General features: G+C 34.6%; 1 protein-coding gene across 4 annotated transcripts in view; it reads right to left on the bottom strand.

Annotated features, from left to right (window-relative positions):
* Nucleotides 1-18633, bottom strand: part of Kcnt2 (potassium sodium-activated channel subfamily T member 2) — a 388623-nt gene that overhangs the window by 249808 nt on the left and 120182 nt on the right. For all 4 annotated transcript variants that reach the window (XM_026779913.1, XM_026779914.1, XM_005348456.3 and 1 more), the window contains exons 2-4: nucleotides 10568-10647; nucleotides 8543-8642; nucleotides 496-544 (exon numbers count right to left, since the gene is read on the bottom strand). In XM_026779913.1, coding sequence (XP_026635714.1) covers nucleotides 496-544; nucleotides 8543-8642; nucleotides 10568-10647 — 229 coding nt within the window. The remainder of the gene's footprint in view (nucleotides 1-495; nucleotides 545-8542; nucleotides 8643-10567; nucleotides 10648-18633) is intronic.

Below are 18633 nucleotides of genomic sequence, written 5' to 3'. Positions count from 1 at the left end.
GCAGCTGACTCCAGGGATCTCGGGTATATAATTCAAACACACTATACTCTTGCCTATGGTTTTTACTTTCTTAAGACTTTACTGGCCTTTTAAACATATACATTCCTTTATTTAAATTCTCCCACATTCCTGAATATAAAAGTACCCAGAGTTGTACTACTTGACTGCTCTTAAAGGAGTTGAATATGTGAGTCATATAAAGTAGTTTGGGAGACATGGAGGGTTGAAACATTGCTTTCTTTTTTGTTATTTACCTATTTTAATTTTCCAACACTCTCTGAAGTCTAATCCACACTACAAGGAAAAATCTTGAAAGTTAGAATGCAAGGCTCAAAAAATATAAGAAGGAATAATTCAAATTGTTTGCCTATGTTGGGCATTAAGGTAAACCATAAAGACAAACTCAACTTGAACACCAATAGTTCACTTCACAATAGTGTTTCTCTGTGAATGATTAATGAATACAGAAATAGAGGAAAAAAAATTGTACATAACCTGTAAGCCCCATAAAGGTAGACTTCTGTTAACCCAAAATATATGAGACCTATGGAAAGAAAAATTAAATGTCAGTTGTTTCATGTGAAAAATCCATTTATTTTAAAATTTTGATTTTACTTGTAAGTATAACAATAGCAATTAGCATATAAAAGACAACAAAATATAGAAATGGCTTGAGAAACATGAGAGTAATATCATGGATCCAGCCTTTTTACTAATATTCATTTCTACTGCAATAAAAACACATCACATTTTAATTTACATTTTCATTTCTGTTAATAGTAAATGAAAAGTAAGACAAATCATTTGATAGATTGATATGGCACGATAGGGACATCTCATAATCTTCGATCCATTTTCCATTAAAATGTCATCAAAGGTTCTTCTACAGAGTTAAAGACTTTGCTAGTTTTAAAATAATTTGGATTTGGATAATGCACAATGAACAACATAGTCAGAATCAAGTCAGTAACTAACAAATCTAGAGTACATTAATAGCTTATATTTGCATTTCTGTAATATATTTAACTAACTTAAAAATCATAATGACTAAGGTCAATGTAGACTATATATAAGATGTTGTTCTTATGTGACATGGCTATTCTTTCGGGGTCCTCTTTAACTGTTACTCTTTCTGATAGTAACAAAATGTTTGAACTCTCTGATGAACACCGTAACATAGTCAACAAACCACAAATTATACATGCAACTGACTGAACTGGGAGTCATTGAGAAAAATAAAATCAACTCAGGAGCAGTTGAACATTTTTCAAAAAATAAAAATAACCCTTCAATGTGATTTAAACAACCCACGCTTTGAAGTTATGGAAGTGAGAAATCTCATAAAGCATTAAATGCATTTCCAAACGCTGAAATTTTCTTTTCATATTATGTAAAATAATAAAAAAACATAAACTCTTCCAATTTTGTTTACTTTAAAAAGCTTAAAAGACAGCAGGGCAGTGATGGCTCAGGCCTTTCGTCACAGTACTTATTTGGGAGGCTAGAGCAGGGAGATCTCTGTGAGTTTGAGGCCAGCCGGGTCTAAAGAGCAAGTGCCAGGACAGACTCTAAAGCAACACAGAGAAGCCCTGCTTGAAGCTCCCCATCTCTGCAAAAATAAGTAAATAAATAAATAAAAGCTTAAGTACTACAGAAGGTCACTATGTTGAACATTACTATATAGTACTCTAGGATTCCAAAATGTCACATCTATCTGGCTAAATGACATCTTCAATTACTCCAGTCCAAATTTAGATTTCCCCTCAAACCCTGTTGTCCATTTTACAACTGAAGATTTCATAGAAAGTGGCGTGGAGTCTATTGTGTCTGCTCTGAGACACACTTCTCTGCATTTTCAAGCACTTAACACATTAGTCAATAAGTCACTTCAGTCCTCAGCATCATGTACATAAAGAATCTTTTGACTTTAATCTTAGCATGCTGACAACTTGAACTAAGCACCTCCCCCTGTGGAGAAGGCAATTTGGCCGTTTAGAAATCTTACTAGTTTCTAAAACTTACCAAAAATCAATTCATTAGTCATTGATAATTTTTAAATTGGTATTATAGTTTTTTATTAGAATAAATTCGGTCAAATCCCTCTACCACACATTGTACCTTTTTATAATGAAGTTTAAACTGTAAAAAAAAAAAAAAATGCATAGTGCTTAGTTAAATCACTCACAGGCTCGTTGATTGTCAGTTCAGTCTATTTGAGCCCCTATGAATGCATTAGTGGATTCTAGGTTTTCTTATGGTGTCTTTGACCCCTCTGGATCCTACAATCTTTTTTCCACGAGGTCAACTTATTGTTTCTCTATGGGTCTGTATCTGTTTCTATCAGTAGTTGGACAAAATCTCTCTGATGACAATTGGTCTAGGCACCAGTCCTAGCACATCCCACAGGCAGGACAGACTGTAAGTGGAAATTTATATGATTGGGTTGGTTTTTCATGCCCTCTACTTCCTCTTATGGTACTTCTAAAAGTGGGAACAGGGGCTATCTCTGACTATTTAACTGGCATTTCCATGCTACTCCACATACTGGATTGCCTTTCCCAGCCTTAATACATGTGAGGCACATATTGCAACATGATATGCAATATTGTGTGGAAGAGTAAATTAGAGGTTGGGGACATAGTAGGGGGAGGGGAAGGGAATGGGAGGTGATGAGGGAGAGGAAGCTGTGACCAGGATGTAATAGAAAGAAAGGAAGAAAGAAATGATAAAGATTAAAATTCTTAAAATGGAATTCTTTGATATTTTCTATATGTGATTTGCTCCTTCCTTCCTCAACCCCTTTGAGGTGTTCTTCACTCAGCTCTGAACTGTCTTCAGAATCAAGTCTGGAATTGACAGCTATACAAAAGTAACAGACAAAACATTTTGTTGATAAGAAAAGTGGAGGGAGGGGAAAAGTAATAAATTATATACAAGTAGTATTTACTACAGTAGTATATATAAGAGGAAAGTAATCGGCATCTATCAAAAAACCAAACGACCAAACATCATGATCATCAGGATGGCAGAGTAATAAGCACAATAGCATTCATGACCAATGACTGTTAATCATCGACATGAATTATTCACTAAAGCATTAATAGGAAGCAATTTTATTGTTTCAAATGTAAGCAACTGAAATGAAACAATAAAAGAAAAATTATAAAAAAGTAAATGCACATCATTTATGCTTAAATTGACTATGCAGTAGATCAAGTACATGTATTAAACATTATTAAATTAGAAGAACCATATCAAGCAGTCAAATGCTAAAAAGTAATAGTATACAAATGCATCAGCTTTTCACAGCACACTCACATAGGTTTCTACTATAAGAAAGTAAATAAATGTTCAAAGTGCCAGATCCACCTTTACATCTTAAGTGAGTTCTGGGGGGGGGGCATATTCAGAACAAGGCCCAAGAGTTTAATACACATATAAGAGTAACCATGTCAACATGTGAAGCATGATCATGAAAACAATACAAGAGAAGCTCAAAGGACTCTTCCAAATTCTTAAAATTATTGATCAATACAAGTCTGTACTATGCAGAACATGAACCAGGCTAGTGAATTAAAAACTCCACAACCCACAACATGCAAGAGAAACTAAGCACTTGGTATAGTATTAAGCCTACATTGCTGGGACATCCATAATTTAGTACTGACCAGAATATAGAAGTATAGTAGAGTCTAGCCTCCAATACCGGAAAAGTTTTTCAAAAACATAACTTTGAATACATTAGAAATAAAATCCTTAACTCCAAGTCATACAAGCAATAATAAAGCATGGCAGTAATTAATATACTTTTGAAAAAATAAACATCACAGTCTTTCAGTATGCTGATTATGATAGAAGTGGTCTTCATTCATTGTTAATATTTTTCATTCTTTCCCAAGTCACGCAGAGCAGAATGTCAAAAAGCCAACCCAACCAGACACTCATCTCAGTCCTGCCAAAATCTGATGATATGACTGACCCTCACGTAAGATACTTCTATAAAGTTCCAGTACTCTAAGGTCCTAATTCATGCATGCAGATATTACATATGTATGCTATAATGCCTTGGATTTATGTGTGTGTGTGTGTGTGTGTTGTATATACAGAGAAAGCTTTCAACTTATTAGGAATATCAGTGTTAGACATTTTCTTAAGAAAAAATAAATTTTTGTGATTTTTGTGTTATATCAGTTGGTAAGGTCTGAATCTACACAGTAACTACATGGGAAATAAAGGAAGGGCTTTAAATAATATTCATTTTCTACATTTCATCAAATATTGAAAACACATTGCCACTGGGCACTGGTAGTGCAGGTCTTTAATTTCAGCATTCAGGAAGCAGAAGCAGGAGGACCTCTGTGAGTTTGATGCCAGCCTGGTCTATAGAGTGAGCTCTAGACCAGCCAGAATTATACAGAGAAATCGTGTCTTGAAAAAAAAGAAAAAAAAAGAAAAAGATATTGCCACAATTCTATTTCTTCCTACAATAATTCTTATCACTATGTTGTAATAATCTGTAAAATTTCATCACACCAGATATTATATAAGCATCAAATTTTAGGGCAAATTCAAAAATTTCAAAATCCAGAAACTTTCCTGTGTTCCTCAGTTTCCTTTCCAGAAGCTCCAACAAGAATAAGGGGAGAAATACTTTATTTTAACTCACAGTTCCAGGGAAAATTTTTGTCACAGTCATTAGGGATTGAAGCAGCTAGTCACAACCACAGTCAAGAGAAGGGGGAGAAGGAACACAAACATGCTTGTGTACAGCTGGCTCTGCCCACCCTGTATAGTGCAAGACTAAAATCAAATTCCTGTTGCCACCCACAATGGGCAGGTCACCCTTGTCCAATTAACAGAAGCCAGACATCACAACAAATGCTTTCAATCTTATTGGGACTTTCTTCCTAGGCCATTCTTGATTGTGCTGTGAATTAAAACTGACCACCACAATGTGCTTCTTCACTTGACTCTGCCATTTATTACAACTCCCACTACTAACAATAACACTAACAATACTCCTGCTATATAATAATAACAGTTACAATCACTTAAACATTTTTAAAAGCCAAAACAAGGGTGTGGATTTAGATAAAATTGAAATGTATGCTTCTACGGTTCTGAGGAAACACAGCTAGCTCTTCTTCTAATGTAGCCACTAACAAACAGAGCAGTTTTCTATACTACAAACTTGAAGTCCTTAATGACACACCTCATACTCCAATATTTGCAGTACCCATGATATCAAAGATTCACAGTAAAACTATTTTCGTATATCTCTGTTTGTCACTAGTGCAATAGTTTCATATCAGTTTGACTCCTGGGAGAAGCTTAAAAATAAAACAAAGCAGCTCAAAATATCTGCATCCTTATCAGGTCAGAACTATAATTAAATAAATCTCATTGCCAAATTAGTCTCATTATTTTAAAATAGAGCCTGTACCCATAAAGAACATTTCTGTTTTTAATTAACCAAGACTGCATTGACAATGGAACTAAGCAAAACAGTGTACTCGAATTGGAGACATAAGTTAGTTTATTATGGTTTTTAATTGCGAGAATCTAATTTTTCAAATGTATATCCTTTGTAATTAAGACTGAATATTCTTAGTAATATGACACAGAAGTTAATTGTAGGAAACTTTGTCCTCTTAATGTTTCCAAATAATATAATTTTATTCTGCTATAATTATTCACCAATGGCTTTTCCTTTTGGAACATCCTTCATGGACTGTTTTAGGATTTTCAGGTCTCTCGAATGTACATTCTGTTCCTAAGTTGTTTTAAAAACATCATTGGTACTATATACAAAGATTTTTAGGGGGTATCCTTTATAATAACACAAAGATGAAAGCATGTAATAAAATAGACATACATTGACATATCTAGATCTTGGTCCTTAATAATATTCACCAAAAAAACACCACTGGTAATATTTGTGGGCATAATTCTATTAAAAGAAAATTCTAATAACAGAACCCCCTAAGACTTATGATAAGTATGAAGATTCACCTACAAAATGACATGGCTTTTGATCTCAGCAAACTTCTAGATAAGACAGAAACAAGTGGAAAATGTAAGAGCAATGCATTAGGGTGTTTAAGAATAACACCTGGAAATTGTGCAGATAGTACCACATAAGCCTCCCAAATCAGTGTAGAACTAGACCACCTGAATAATGCCAAGTAAGGACTTCATATTTATATATTAACCAAAGAGTTGATATCCTGGAGGGTCCAGGATCTCAGAGAGTTTAAAGGAAAGAATTTTAAATCGCAGATAGAGAAAACACATTTCTAAGAAGTCTCAACATAAAAGAGGGGACAGAACGTCCTAGTAATTGTACAGAGGACACCACAGCTGGAGTTAGAAATGGTTGAAGAGACATGAACAAGAGTTAGAATATAAACTGTCATTTACACATCTGTTCACTCACCTATTTAGAAAATTACTAATGTTCATTGTGCCCACCTCTAGAATTCAGCCAATGACCTATGTGTTTATTCTAATACTCACGGAAAACTCAGAAAGTAAAGCGAGCATGAAAAATATGTACAGTATGTAAAAGAGACAAAGGCACTATAGAAAAACAAGCAAATGTTTTTGGAGACCTTATAAGGAGAGTGCTAAGAGAAGTACCGTCAGTCAAAACCTATGTGAAACTCTGCTCCGAATATGTGCCTGAGATGACCTAAGAATCAAAACAAGGTTTAGCGAAAAGTTTCAGTGGACCAGCACTTCAGGGTTAAATCACAGGGAGAGTGGGATGTAATGCAGGAACTTTGTCATTCAAAGCAGGTGAATAGGAACTAGGCTTACATTTGACAGGCAATAACTCTCCTATCAAGAATAAAACAAAAGGGAACATTGGTAGATTGGCAAAACTGAGTTGCAGGCTACTGCAGCAGTCCTGAAAAACGTATATGGCCTGCACCAAGGTAATGTGTTGGAAAACAATAGAAATCATAGTGGATGTTGACTGTATCAACAACCAAATGTTCTCAGGGGTTTTCATCTGGAAAGTTAAACTTTCAACTTGGAAGTTAAGGTGAACTGAAAAAACGTTGGGCTGAGCTATTGTTCAGCTGGAATTCCGCAATGGAGAAGGCTGTGACTTGGTAGGAAACTGAGAATGTTGTTCTTCATCATGTTAGGGAAGAAGAGTGCAGGAGCTGGTTGGAACATGATAAGCTTGGGATGAATTCTGGATAGCCAAGTGGAGAATCTGAGTATAGAACATACTTGGAGTATGGGGAAGAGGCAGGCATTGAACCCCATGGTCACTGGAAAATAGGTATAATGAGATATGTCACGAAGGTCCCACAGCAGAAACAGCAAATATGAGCAAACCTCTGCTTCTGATTTAGGAATGATATGGTAACATTAACTGTATTTTGAAGAAAATAACATATGTATCATGAAATGAATTTATTGCTGGAAAATAGCAGGATTCCCCCAAACAGCTTTTACATATGCAGAAGATTCCTGGAAAAAAAACTGAATGTTCTAATGAGCCTCTCTCTAACCTCATTTACAGGAATATTACTCAGAGAGATCAAAGATCCATGAGAGAAATTCAACCATGATTCATTTTCATAAGTATTATCACGCATACTTCTACAGTAGCCAAACTTGACTTATTCATTTACTAATCCTCATCTAATATCCAATTAAATTCAAAATTAAATTGAATTTATTTTATTTATTTAATAAATTCAAGTGAATGTATAATTATTTAAATTTTAAATATTTATTTATTTTAATTTAAATAAATTCTAAATTAAAATCACTTTCTAAACATGCTGGATTATTATATATATATGATAAACTTAATTTTCTCTCTTACTTGTGTATTTTTGTTTGATCTTAAGGGAAAATTTAAGGAGACAAACTTATAACAGGAATTAGTCATCAGGCTTTAGTTTCTTCTTTGAATATTTTTGTAAATTAACTAGGAAGGCCAGGAGTCCTGGGTGTTAATGACATAAAAGTTTTGTATGAATATCATTACACACTCAGACATCTTCCCTACTGTTCTTGCAACAAACAAAGACTAAGAGGAAGGCAATGACTTGGTGGAAGTATGTTAAGCAAAGTAACAGAATTATGAATGAAAAAACCCCTAAATACATCAATAAATTGATATTACTTAACTAAATAAATATTCGTAGGCTGAAACCATCTTGAGAGATTCCTGAGTGTTTCCATTGAAGGGTAACAAGTGCATTGTAACAGAAAGTGTGTGGAAAGCTTGCATATTGTAGAGCATATGTGATTCAATAATAAAAAGGCGCTCAAATCTGTAGCAATATGAGCCCATTTTAAGTAATAGTCATAGCATTTTGACTGGTACATTCATGCAACAGAGTTCAGATTATCATTAAACAATAATGCACCCACAAACCTTGGAAGACAAGAATTACCTAAAATCAGATCAGTTCATAAAAATGTCTCACATCCTTTAAAAAGTGAATAACATCCTGCTAATTATAATAATTCAAAACAATTAAAATACTGTGATGATCAGACAGAGAAAGCTTACCAATCATTTCCCTGTGAAGGTTTCTCAAGCAGCACACGAATAATGTATAATAAACAGCTTAACAATTTGAGGGAAAAGTTGAACAAGCGGATTCTTAGACCTTTAAGCAAATAACAAAATTTGTTTTAATTTGAACTCAGGACATAAAAGAGAAAGAAAAAAATAAGGTCAAAATATCAACTTTCAATAAGTAGTTAGAAGGTATTTAAAAAGCACACATTATAATTGTCTAAACTTCCTGAAAGTTTTAATCATCCAGCTACTAAAATAAAATTTCAGTGTTATAGAATCTATGAAATACAAATGACAGTGCATTCCACAGATGAGAGATTCAGGTTTTAAAAGTCAAAAGCTACAAAGTTATCATTCATTCAAGGTTGGTACAAGTTTCTCAGTGCACAACTGTAAGTACTTTAATCATTGCTTGGGGATTGACTTTAGCTTAAAATTCAAGCTGCCCCCACATGCACCATCATAAATCCTATGACTCTCTAACTCCTTGTTGATTTGTTTATAGATGAAACATGTTATATAATTATGTATGATACTTGTGCTATCATATATATATGTTATGACATATATCATCTCCACAATTAGAAGTTGTATAGTAATTATGTACCATATACAAAGGGAAGTCATTACCGCTTGTGTTGTCGAAGACACATTGAGACAAATACCTTTCTCATACTTTAATTGAACAAATTAAACTTTTAAAAACCTAGGTTTCATGCCAGTGGAATCTTAAATTTTGTGGAAATTAAGATGATCATGGATATGCCATACAAACTGCTTAGGTCACAGCTGGAAGGACCATGATACTTGATGAAGAAGATTAAGTAAACATTCTCTGAACTGATTAACAGACACTTGGCCATTTGTGTAATTAACAGTGTAATTTGCTTTATGTATCTTTTATAAAGATGTAAGAAAGGCCTTCTAATAATTATTAATTGATGGAATCTAGAATGAAATGTTATCATTTCAGTTTATTTCTGTAGAGTGAATTATAGCATTCCTTAACAGTACACTTTTTTTGTGCAATTGTTTCTAGTTTTTCTCATTAAAGTGCTGAAGTTTTTGGTAGGTTACCGTCTTCTCTAGATTCAGGTCAGTTGCTGCAATAAAGCATTCTGAACAAAAACACCACAGGGTTGAAAATGGTTTATTTCATCTCATAGCTTATAGTCTTATAAAAATGGCTCTCCTTTTTACTTAGATGAGTATTCAAACAATGCCTGGCCTAACACTGATTAAGTGTATTGAGGAAGCCCTCATTTGTAAGATTTAATCCCTTTAGTAGTATTAACAGATAGGGGTTTCTTGGAAACTCTAAAATCAAAGTTTGGAAAGCACTGGTTATTTCTAACTTTACTATTGAAGCTACTCTGTCATTGAGAATATCTCACCAGTATGGTTTGACTACTGATGTATTTCCTATAGGCAGTATATGGATATGCACTCACAAACCAGGATTTTCTGTATGAATGCTAACTGCTAACACACAATTTAGTTTAAATCAGTGCAAAGAGATCCATGGGTTAAAATTCACAGCCCTAACTCTATGCTGGTACAGTTAAGTTGTCTATGTTTCTTATATTGTAAGCCAGCAACCATTAACTGCCATATCAGGGAGACATAAGACTCATGAGCCCCTCCCCAATACATACTTTAAGCTTCCATGACTTTGAGTTTCTGATCCTTCTGACTCATCATTCTGAGTGCTGAGATTAAACGTGTGCTCTACTTAAACTATGTTTGTATTTTTCAGGATTCACTATGGCACACAGGGTTCATGTGGGGTTTAGAGACCTAAAAGAGTAAATAGACTTTTCAACTAGTAGATGTAGCATCTTTTGGTTTTTTTTTTTAGTTGTTGTTATTCAACTTTTATGTTTACCCCTAACTAAGTATTCTCCTCATTTTATTCTGTTACACAAACAATGATTTTGTGAAATATTACACTGTTGGACTTTTGAGATAGATTCCTATTCAAAGAATAAAATGAGTAATGGAAATTTAACTTACTTGATCGCTGGTTTTTTATGAAAAACAATTTTAATCTCTCTTTAAATGTGTTTTCATTCATGTAGAATTCAACTTGAACCCTGAAAGCAGAAAGTAAAAACAAATTTATGTAAGTTCATTACTTCTTTATTTTATGGAAATGAATATAAACAGACCTTGTTGTTCTTCAGATACATAAAAATAAAACTATTTGAATTAATGTATCATATATTTGGAGTGAAATTATATGTCATAGAAACTGAGAACTTTGTAAAATATTGTAGTGCTATTTCAGAAATACTAATTTTTAAATTTTAAATTGGCTTTCTAATTTTAAAGACAGCTCAAATATCATGCACAGTTAGCTTTATAAATGAGTGGCTTAACAATTCACATAGATGATTTCCATAAAAAACATTACCTTTCTAAACTTTAATATATATTTAAAATTACTCCTCCCCAAAAGAATCATTTCCCTCAATATTTTCTGATGTAAGAATAAGGATTATAGTAGTGAGAGGGGTCATGGACACCTCAAGAAAATTCATAAAAACAACTACCCTGAACTCAAAGAAGCTCACAAAGTCTGAATCAACAACCAGTGAGCCTGCATAGGACCAACATACACCCTCTACATATATGTAACAGTTGTTTAGCATGGTCTATTTGTAGGACTCCTAACAGTGTAATGTCCTTAACATTTTGGCTGACTCTTGGGAATCTATTTTTCATACTAGTTGCCTTGCCCAGCCTTAATACAAGGGGATGAGCTTAATCCTACTACAACTTGTTATGTCATGCTTTGTTGATACCCATGGGAGGATTGTCCGTTTCAGAACAGAAACACCAGAGAACAGTATAGGGAAGGGCCGAGAAGAGGTGGGCAGAGGAAAGGGGAAGAGAGGAGGGAGGCAAAACTGTGATTAGAATGTAAAATAAATAAATAAATTTAATTAAATAAAAGAATGAACTCAATAAATGAAAAATTCACTTTCTGGCAGGGCCATCATTGATCCACTTACAAAGCAGGACTCTAACATCCAAATACCAGTTTTTATCAAGCCTTCCACTCCACCTAGAACCTATTTAGGACAGAGATGAGTTCACACTTTTCTTTATTGTTTATTTATTTTGTTTCATATTTAAATATATAGAGATCAACATAGAGTTCTAATGAGCATCAGCAGGTAAAGGTAGTGTATTATAGAAAAGCAAGCCCACTGAGGGTAAAATGCCATGTTAATCTACCGAGAACTAAAGTTACCCATTCCCAGTACAGCACCTTTCTACGTCATGTATTGACGTGTTTCTCACAGAACTGCGTGTTTCTCCCTCATGTATTGCCGTCCACAGAACTTCACTTTCTGTTTTATGTATTAGCATTTTCCCTAATATTCCTCATGTTATATGATGGAATTAATGTTTTCAAACAGTAAAAAATTCTGTGAAGTGCAATGATTTGTTAACGTCAACAAGTGTCTCAGTTTCACACACATTCATTCTGGGTTTTGACTCAAAAAAAAAAAAACAGGAGAGAATTTCAATGGTTACACAATCAAAATTTTCTTTAGATTTTCCTAACATCACAGACTTTTGAATATATAATCTGCACATCCTCAATATATTCAGCAGCTGCTTTCATGCAATTTGTATGTCTTTAATATATTTAGCAGTTGGTTTTGTTGTTTTTTTTTAAAAAAGGCATATATACAGGGGAGAAAAGCAGAAAGAAAAATATAACTGACACGGATGTTATACTGATGTACAATTCCACAATCTCTCTAATCTATATATGTAGGAAAATCCATAGTAGTTGAGGAAAAAATTCAAAAGTCTTTGCTGCACAAAAGGTTTTATTTATGATAAACCAAATTTATTCAATTAAAATTTTAGATTATTCATTTTTGTTATCCTATCTCAAATTATGTCTATCAACATTTTTAAAGTATTTCTCATCATTTCATCGCCATATACATAAAATGAGGTGTGGGTCCGACATACAGTTTATATTTACTTGGTAATTTCTCCAAAATGAGTCATAAAAATTACAGTGTCTTTTCAGCTCATGATGTCTGTAAGTCTATGAGCATGCTCACTCACCTATAGAATCACACTCTCACAAAAGTCCATCCAACACAAGCAGGCAAAAAGCCCTGTTTGTATCTTCAAAATCCTTCATTGGCTATGCTTCTCTTGTTTGTGAAATAAAAAGTCAGTTCATTTGAAATGAAGAAACTGTAACACTGATATTGAGATTAAATAGTTAAAATTTGTTATGGATACAAAAAAATGAGAAGATACATGGCTATAATACAAAAAATTTAAAAAAGGCCTTTCTGATTCGCTCCTTAGAATTACCAAATTTATAAACAGGTCCATCCATTCTTCAAATAGTAGCTGGAGCCAATTACGAGCATGAACTAAAGGCAATATACAACAAGCCAACAGCCAACATCAAACTAAATGGAGGAAAACTCACAGCAATTACAGTGAAATCAGGAACAAGATAAGGTTTTCCACTCTCTAGTTATCTATTCTATATAGTACTGGAGGTTCTAGCTAGTGCAATAAGACAACAAAAGAAGATCAAGGAAATGCATTTTATAATTCAAATGAAATTATGTAAATAAAATAATCAGGACTATGGAATGCATGTCTTCAGAGAAAAATTATAAAGAACAGAGAGGATTAATAACTCTGGAGAGTTAAGAGTTGTGGAATGACTGTCCTCAAATAATGATATAGCCAACGTCATTTAAATAATATAACTCCTTACCAAACAGAATGTAACAATCAGTTCTAAAAAACAGAAGAATTATGAATCAAAATTACCTAATTTGAAATGGCTATCATCAAGAAACTGAGAGTTCTATAATATACTTAAACATGCCAAAGATGAAATGACAGCTTGCCGGTCACTCAGTTCTTTCATGAAGGTACAAACAGTTTGGAATATTAGTGAGTTTTTCATTACATGAGTTTCTAATTTCCATTCAGTCATGAAATTATGTGAAACAAAACTTTTTTTTTTTAATTTTTATTGAGCTCTACATTTTTTTTCTGCTCCCATCCCTGCCTCTTCCTTCCCCTTCAACTCTCTCTCAAGGTCCCCATGCTCCCAATTTACTCAAGAGATCTTGTCTTTTTCTACTTTCCATGTAGATTAGATCCATGTATGTCTTTCTTGGAGTCCTCAATGTTGTCTAGGTTCTCTGGTGATGGAGGAAGGTCATTGGTTAATTAAATAAAGAAGCTGCTTGCCCTGATAGGTTAAAACAGGAGGGAGGAGTAAACAGAGCAGAATGCTGGGAGGAAGAGGAAGTGAGGTCAGACTCCACAGCTCTGCTCTCGGGAGCAGATGCCTCAGAGAGACGCCATGCTCCCCGCTCCTGGGAAGATACACTCCCGGTAAGACCGGTGCTCACTAAGACCGGTGCTCACAGATTATTAGAGATGGGTTGATCGGGATATCAGAATTAGCCAGTAAGGGCTAGAGCTAAAGGGCCAAGCGGTGATTAAATGAACACAGTGTCCGTGTAATTATTTCGGGTAGAGCTAGCCATGTGGGCGGCCGGGTGCCGGGACGCCCGCCGCTCCTATTTCTACACTCTGGGATTGTGAAACAAAACTCTTAACTAATCTGTTGATCTTACTGAGCCAATACTGTACTGTGAAACATGGCCAATACGAATGCACAGATTTATACAAATGTGTTTTAAGATTGATGAGAATGGAAAAATGGAACTAATGCTTTAGATTTGTTGTCTTAAATACAGATAAAAAGAAAACATTTGGATGCTAAATCGAGAGGTTTATTCTTTTTTCCTGTATAGGATGAATGAGACTGATGAGAGAGGAAAAGAAAAAAAAGAAAAGAAGAGGAAGAAAAGAAGTAGAAGGAAAAAGAAGGCAGAAAATAAAAAGGAAGAAACACAGTGGAAAAAAAAGAAGTACATATAATACAGAAACGAACTTTCTTTGACAAATCACATGAAAACTTGTCCTCTCCCTCCCTATCTCCTGTCTCCCTTTCCTTCCTCTACTTCTCTGTGTTCCTGTCTCTCCTCTAACCACCCTCCTAATTCTGCATCTGAATTTAATTTCCCTAGAAAATGATGTTTTAAATAATGAACAAATCAACTTACATCAGTTTTCAAATTGTCATTTTATTATTACAAGCCCATATCAAAGATAAAATTTAGACTATTTAGACTATTTTTCCACATTTATTTTGACACATAACAATGGAAACATTTAACAAAAGAAATTTTAATTTTATTCTTAAGTTATCTTCAACTGCAATTTTTTCTAATAAAATAATTCTATTTTATGTTATCTGATAATGTCTATTGCTTTATTTGAATAGGGATATTTATAATTAGGAGCAATTGTGTTGAGATCATATATATATATATACATATATATATTGTCTTTTTATATTTATTACTTGGTTTTTAGCAAAACAATCGTTTTATAGTGAAATATTCACACTTTTTATTTTCTTTTTGTGGTTTTGGAGTTACTGGCTTGATAACAATGTCCATTTAAAAATTAAGTCAAATAATTTTGATATACTTTTATTTTAAGAGTCAGCTCCCACTGCCTTTGCAGTAATTCTACTGTTGACACTTGAGGGTATGCATCACACTCGTATTCAAATAAGCTGCATAAAAGAGTCTAGATATTATTATGAAACCTACCTCTACTTAGACAAAATTGTGATACATTGATGCATTTTTTTGGCTGATAGATCTGTGGTGGATTATTTTATTCACTAATATCCTATTAATGTATAAGATGAAAACATCTTAATTATCTTGAGAAAATTTAGATTTACTACTGTGGCTAATGAATGAAATGGTGGTTTGGGAGTTTTTCCGTGCATATTTCCATTTTCGATGTGTTATTCTCTTTTTTAAAAAGGTAGGATCTTTGAATAGAAATCCTATTGCCGTTTCTATATTCCACAAATTTGGAATTACTATAGAGATGAAGGAACATGGGGCTGTAAATCTTCCCTAATGATAATTGCTTTGTGCTGTTTTAATTTAGCACTGGTTTTTCATTTTCCTCTCACACTATTGCTATAGTACTTGAATTTTATGTAAAAACCACTCTAGAGCTCGTTATATTGTAATTTCCCTTCTTTCCTCTTAAAATTCTTATCAAATAACTTTAAAATAGGCCTTATTTTAACAACACAAAAAGTAATTTTGATGCAGGGTATAAATGCAGGAACACTATTTTACTACTCTTGACACCTAGAAATCTATTCAGAATATGAAATCAGACATCCTCCTTTGGATCTCATGGCCCATGTACATCAAAATGAAAGTGATTCTGCCTCTGTGTCTATTGGGTGCTACTTGGTGCTGTTGCTTGCATTTTATTATTGGTTCCATAATACTGGTTGGGGAGTGAATGAATAAAGTCCTTATTATTATACTCCTGCAAACAAATACCTTGATAAGACTCTCTGGACGCTAGGGTTTTATCAGACAGCTTCAGCTTCTTCTATAGATGCATATTACCACTGATGTGGTGTGGGATGTCCTTGTATCTATGCATTGCTTTTATTGGTTAATAAATAAAGAACTGTTTTGAGCCTATGGCAGGGAAGAACAGAACTAGGTGGGGAAAGCTAGGCTGTATGCTTGGAGAAAGAAGAGCAGAGTCAGAGAGAGAAGCCATGTAGCCCTGCTGCAGTTGGACAGAACTTTACCTGGTATGCCACAACCACATGACGATACACAGATTACTAGAAATGGTTTCAATTCAGATGTAAGAGCTAACCAGTAAGAAGCTAGAGCTAATGGGCCAAGCTGTGATTAAAATAATATAGCTTCTGCGTGATTATTTCGGGGCTGAGCATTTAGAATAAATAAGTGGCCTCCTCCTACACTGATGTTAACCTGCTTTTTTTTTTTTTACAAAGTTTATATGTGGATGTTATAATGAATGATGTACATTGATCCCAGGGCAGTTTCCCATGCTAAGAACATTTTACATAGCTTTTTATATGTATTTTAGTTGTTGAGCCTTTCAAATCTACATTTGGTCTCTATGTGATGAGTAACAAGGAATGTACGATCTTTCCATGTAGAACCAATGTTCTCTGAATGCTCATGGCAGAAATTTCACCTTTCCAAACGGACTTCATTACTCTACATTTTCACCTATTCTTTCTACATATATTCTTTTAAATTAAATTGCTGCAGATACAGTTAGTTAAATTGAGAGGAAAGTAATCTACACTAGAAACAACACTCAATGCAACATCTCAGATTCCTTTATAAGAAGAGTGAATACTACAAAGAGCAAAGGATGGTGGGAGATGTTCAAGGAGAGGAAAGGATAAGAGTTCTACCCCACAATTGATCTGTACCCAAAAACCTGTGTCTAAAACCATAGGACATATACTGCACTATAGAGTGTTGGTGAGTGTTTATCATGTTAACATCAGGGGTGGCTCAGGTGGCTTTCACCAGGTATTCTATTGTCTATTTCTATCAAAAGAAAAGATAAAAATCTAAAATTCACTTTGCGAGCTACCCAAGCAGCATGAAGTTTAGATCTGGGCACCGGGAGAGACATCATTGGGGTCAGTGAGTACAGCAGCAGCAGGGAAGAGGGAAATCAGACGTTCCTCATCCCTCCTACACTTTCTGGTCATCCTGCGGGGGCTATACTGTCCAATACCTCCTTTCTCTTCCTATCCCATCCAGCTTACATCCAGATCTCCCCACCCTCTGTCTCCCTCCCTCCCTTCCCTCTTTGGCGGCATAGCACCTCCCAGCTCAGACTGCTCTGGCGCTGGGACCTAACACGAATAGGGAGGGCAAAGGGGAGGGCCGTAGTTCCTTTCTCTCCATAGCCTGCCTGCAGCAAGCAGAGTAGGTCCTTTGTTTACGAGCTACCAAAGAAGCACAGAGATCCGATCTGGACACCAGGAGAACCATCACTGGGGAGTGACATCACTGGAAAGGTACATCAGTGGGCAAGAAGACCTGATCCTGTAAAAGAAGATCCATAGGGGAGCATTCAGAGGAAACGATGGGCAGGCGCCAATGCAAGAATTCACCCAACAATCTGAAAAACAACATGAAACCACCAGAACCAAGCAAGCTCACAACAGGAGGACATGAACACCTTAATCAAGAAGAAGTAGAAAAAACTGACTTTATGAAAGTGATAGAAGCATTTAAACAGCATATAAAAAATGCCCTTATAGAAATGGATGAGAAGTATAACAAAAAGTTTGAGGAACTGAGTAAATCAGTGAATGATACCATAGGAAACCAAGGAAAAACAATCAAGCAGATAATGGAAACAGTTCATGACTTGAAAACTGAAATGGAGGCAAAGAAGAAAACACAAACAGAGGGCAGTCTGGACATGGAAAAACTAGGTAAACGAATAGAGACTACAGAAACAAGCATAACCAGCAGAATACAAGAGATAGAAGAAAGAATCTCAGATTCTGAAGATAACATAGAGAAAATAAACACATTCATCAAAGAAAACAGCAAGTCCAACAAACTCTCATCACAAAACATTCAGGAAATCTCGGACACAATAAAAAGACCAAAACTAAGAATAATTGGAGTAGAAGAAGGAGAAGAAGTGCAGCTCAATGGTCCAGAAAATATACTCAATAAAATTATAGAAGAAAACTTTCCCAACCTGAAGAAAGATGTACCTATGAAGGTTCGAGAAACATACAGAACACCGAATAGGCTGGATCAAAAGAAAAAAAAACATCCCCTCGCCATATAATAATCAAAACACAAAGCATACAGAATAAAGAAAGAATATTAAGAGCCGCAAAGGAAAAAGGCCAAGTTACATATAAAGGTTAACCTATCAGACTTACACCTGACTTCTCTATGGAAACCATGAAAGCCAGAAGGTCCTGGACAGATGTACTGCAAAAACTAAGAGACCATGGATGCAAGCCCAGACTACTATACCCAGCCAAGCTTTCGTTCACTATAATGGAGAAAACAAAATTTTCCAGGATAAAAACAAATTTAAACAATACGTAGCCACAAATCCAGCCTTACAGAAAATAATAGAAGGAAAATCAC

This window comes from Microtus ochrogaster, chromosome 6 (assembly GCF_000317375.1).
Source record: "Microtus ochrogaster isolate Prairie Vole_2 chromosome 6, MicOch1.0, whole genome shotgun sequence".
NCBI classification, from domain to species: domain Eukaryota; kingdom Metazoa; phylum Chordata; class Mammalia; order Rodentia; family Cricetidae; genus Microtus; species Microtus ochrogaster.
The sequence above is the reverse complement of the archived record's forward strand: the minus strand, read 5'-3'. Positions and strand labels throughout refer to the sequence as shown.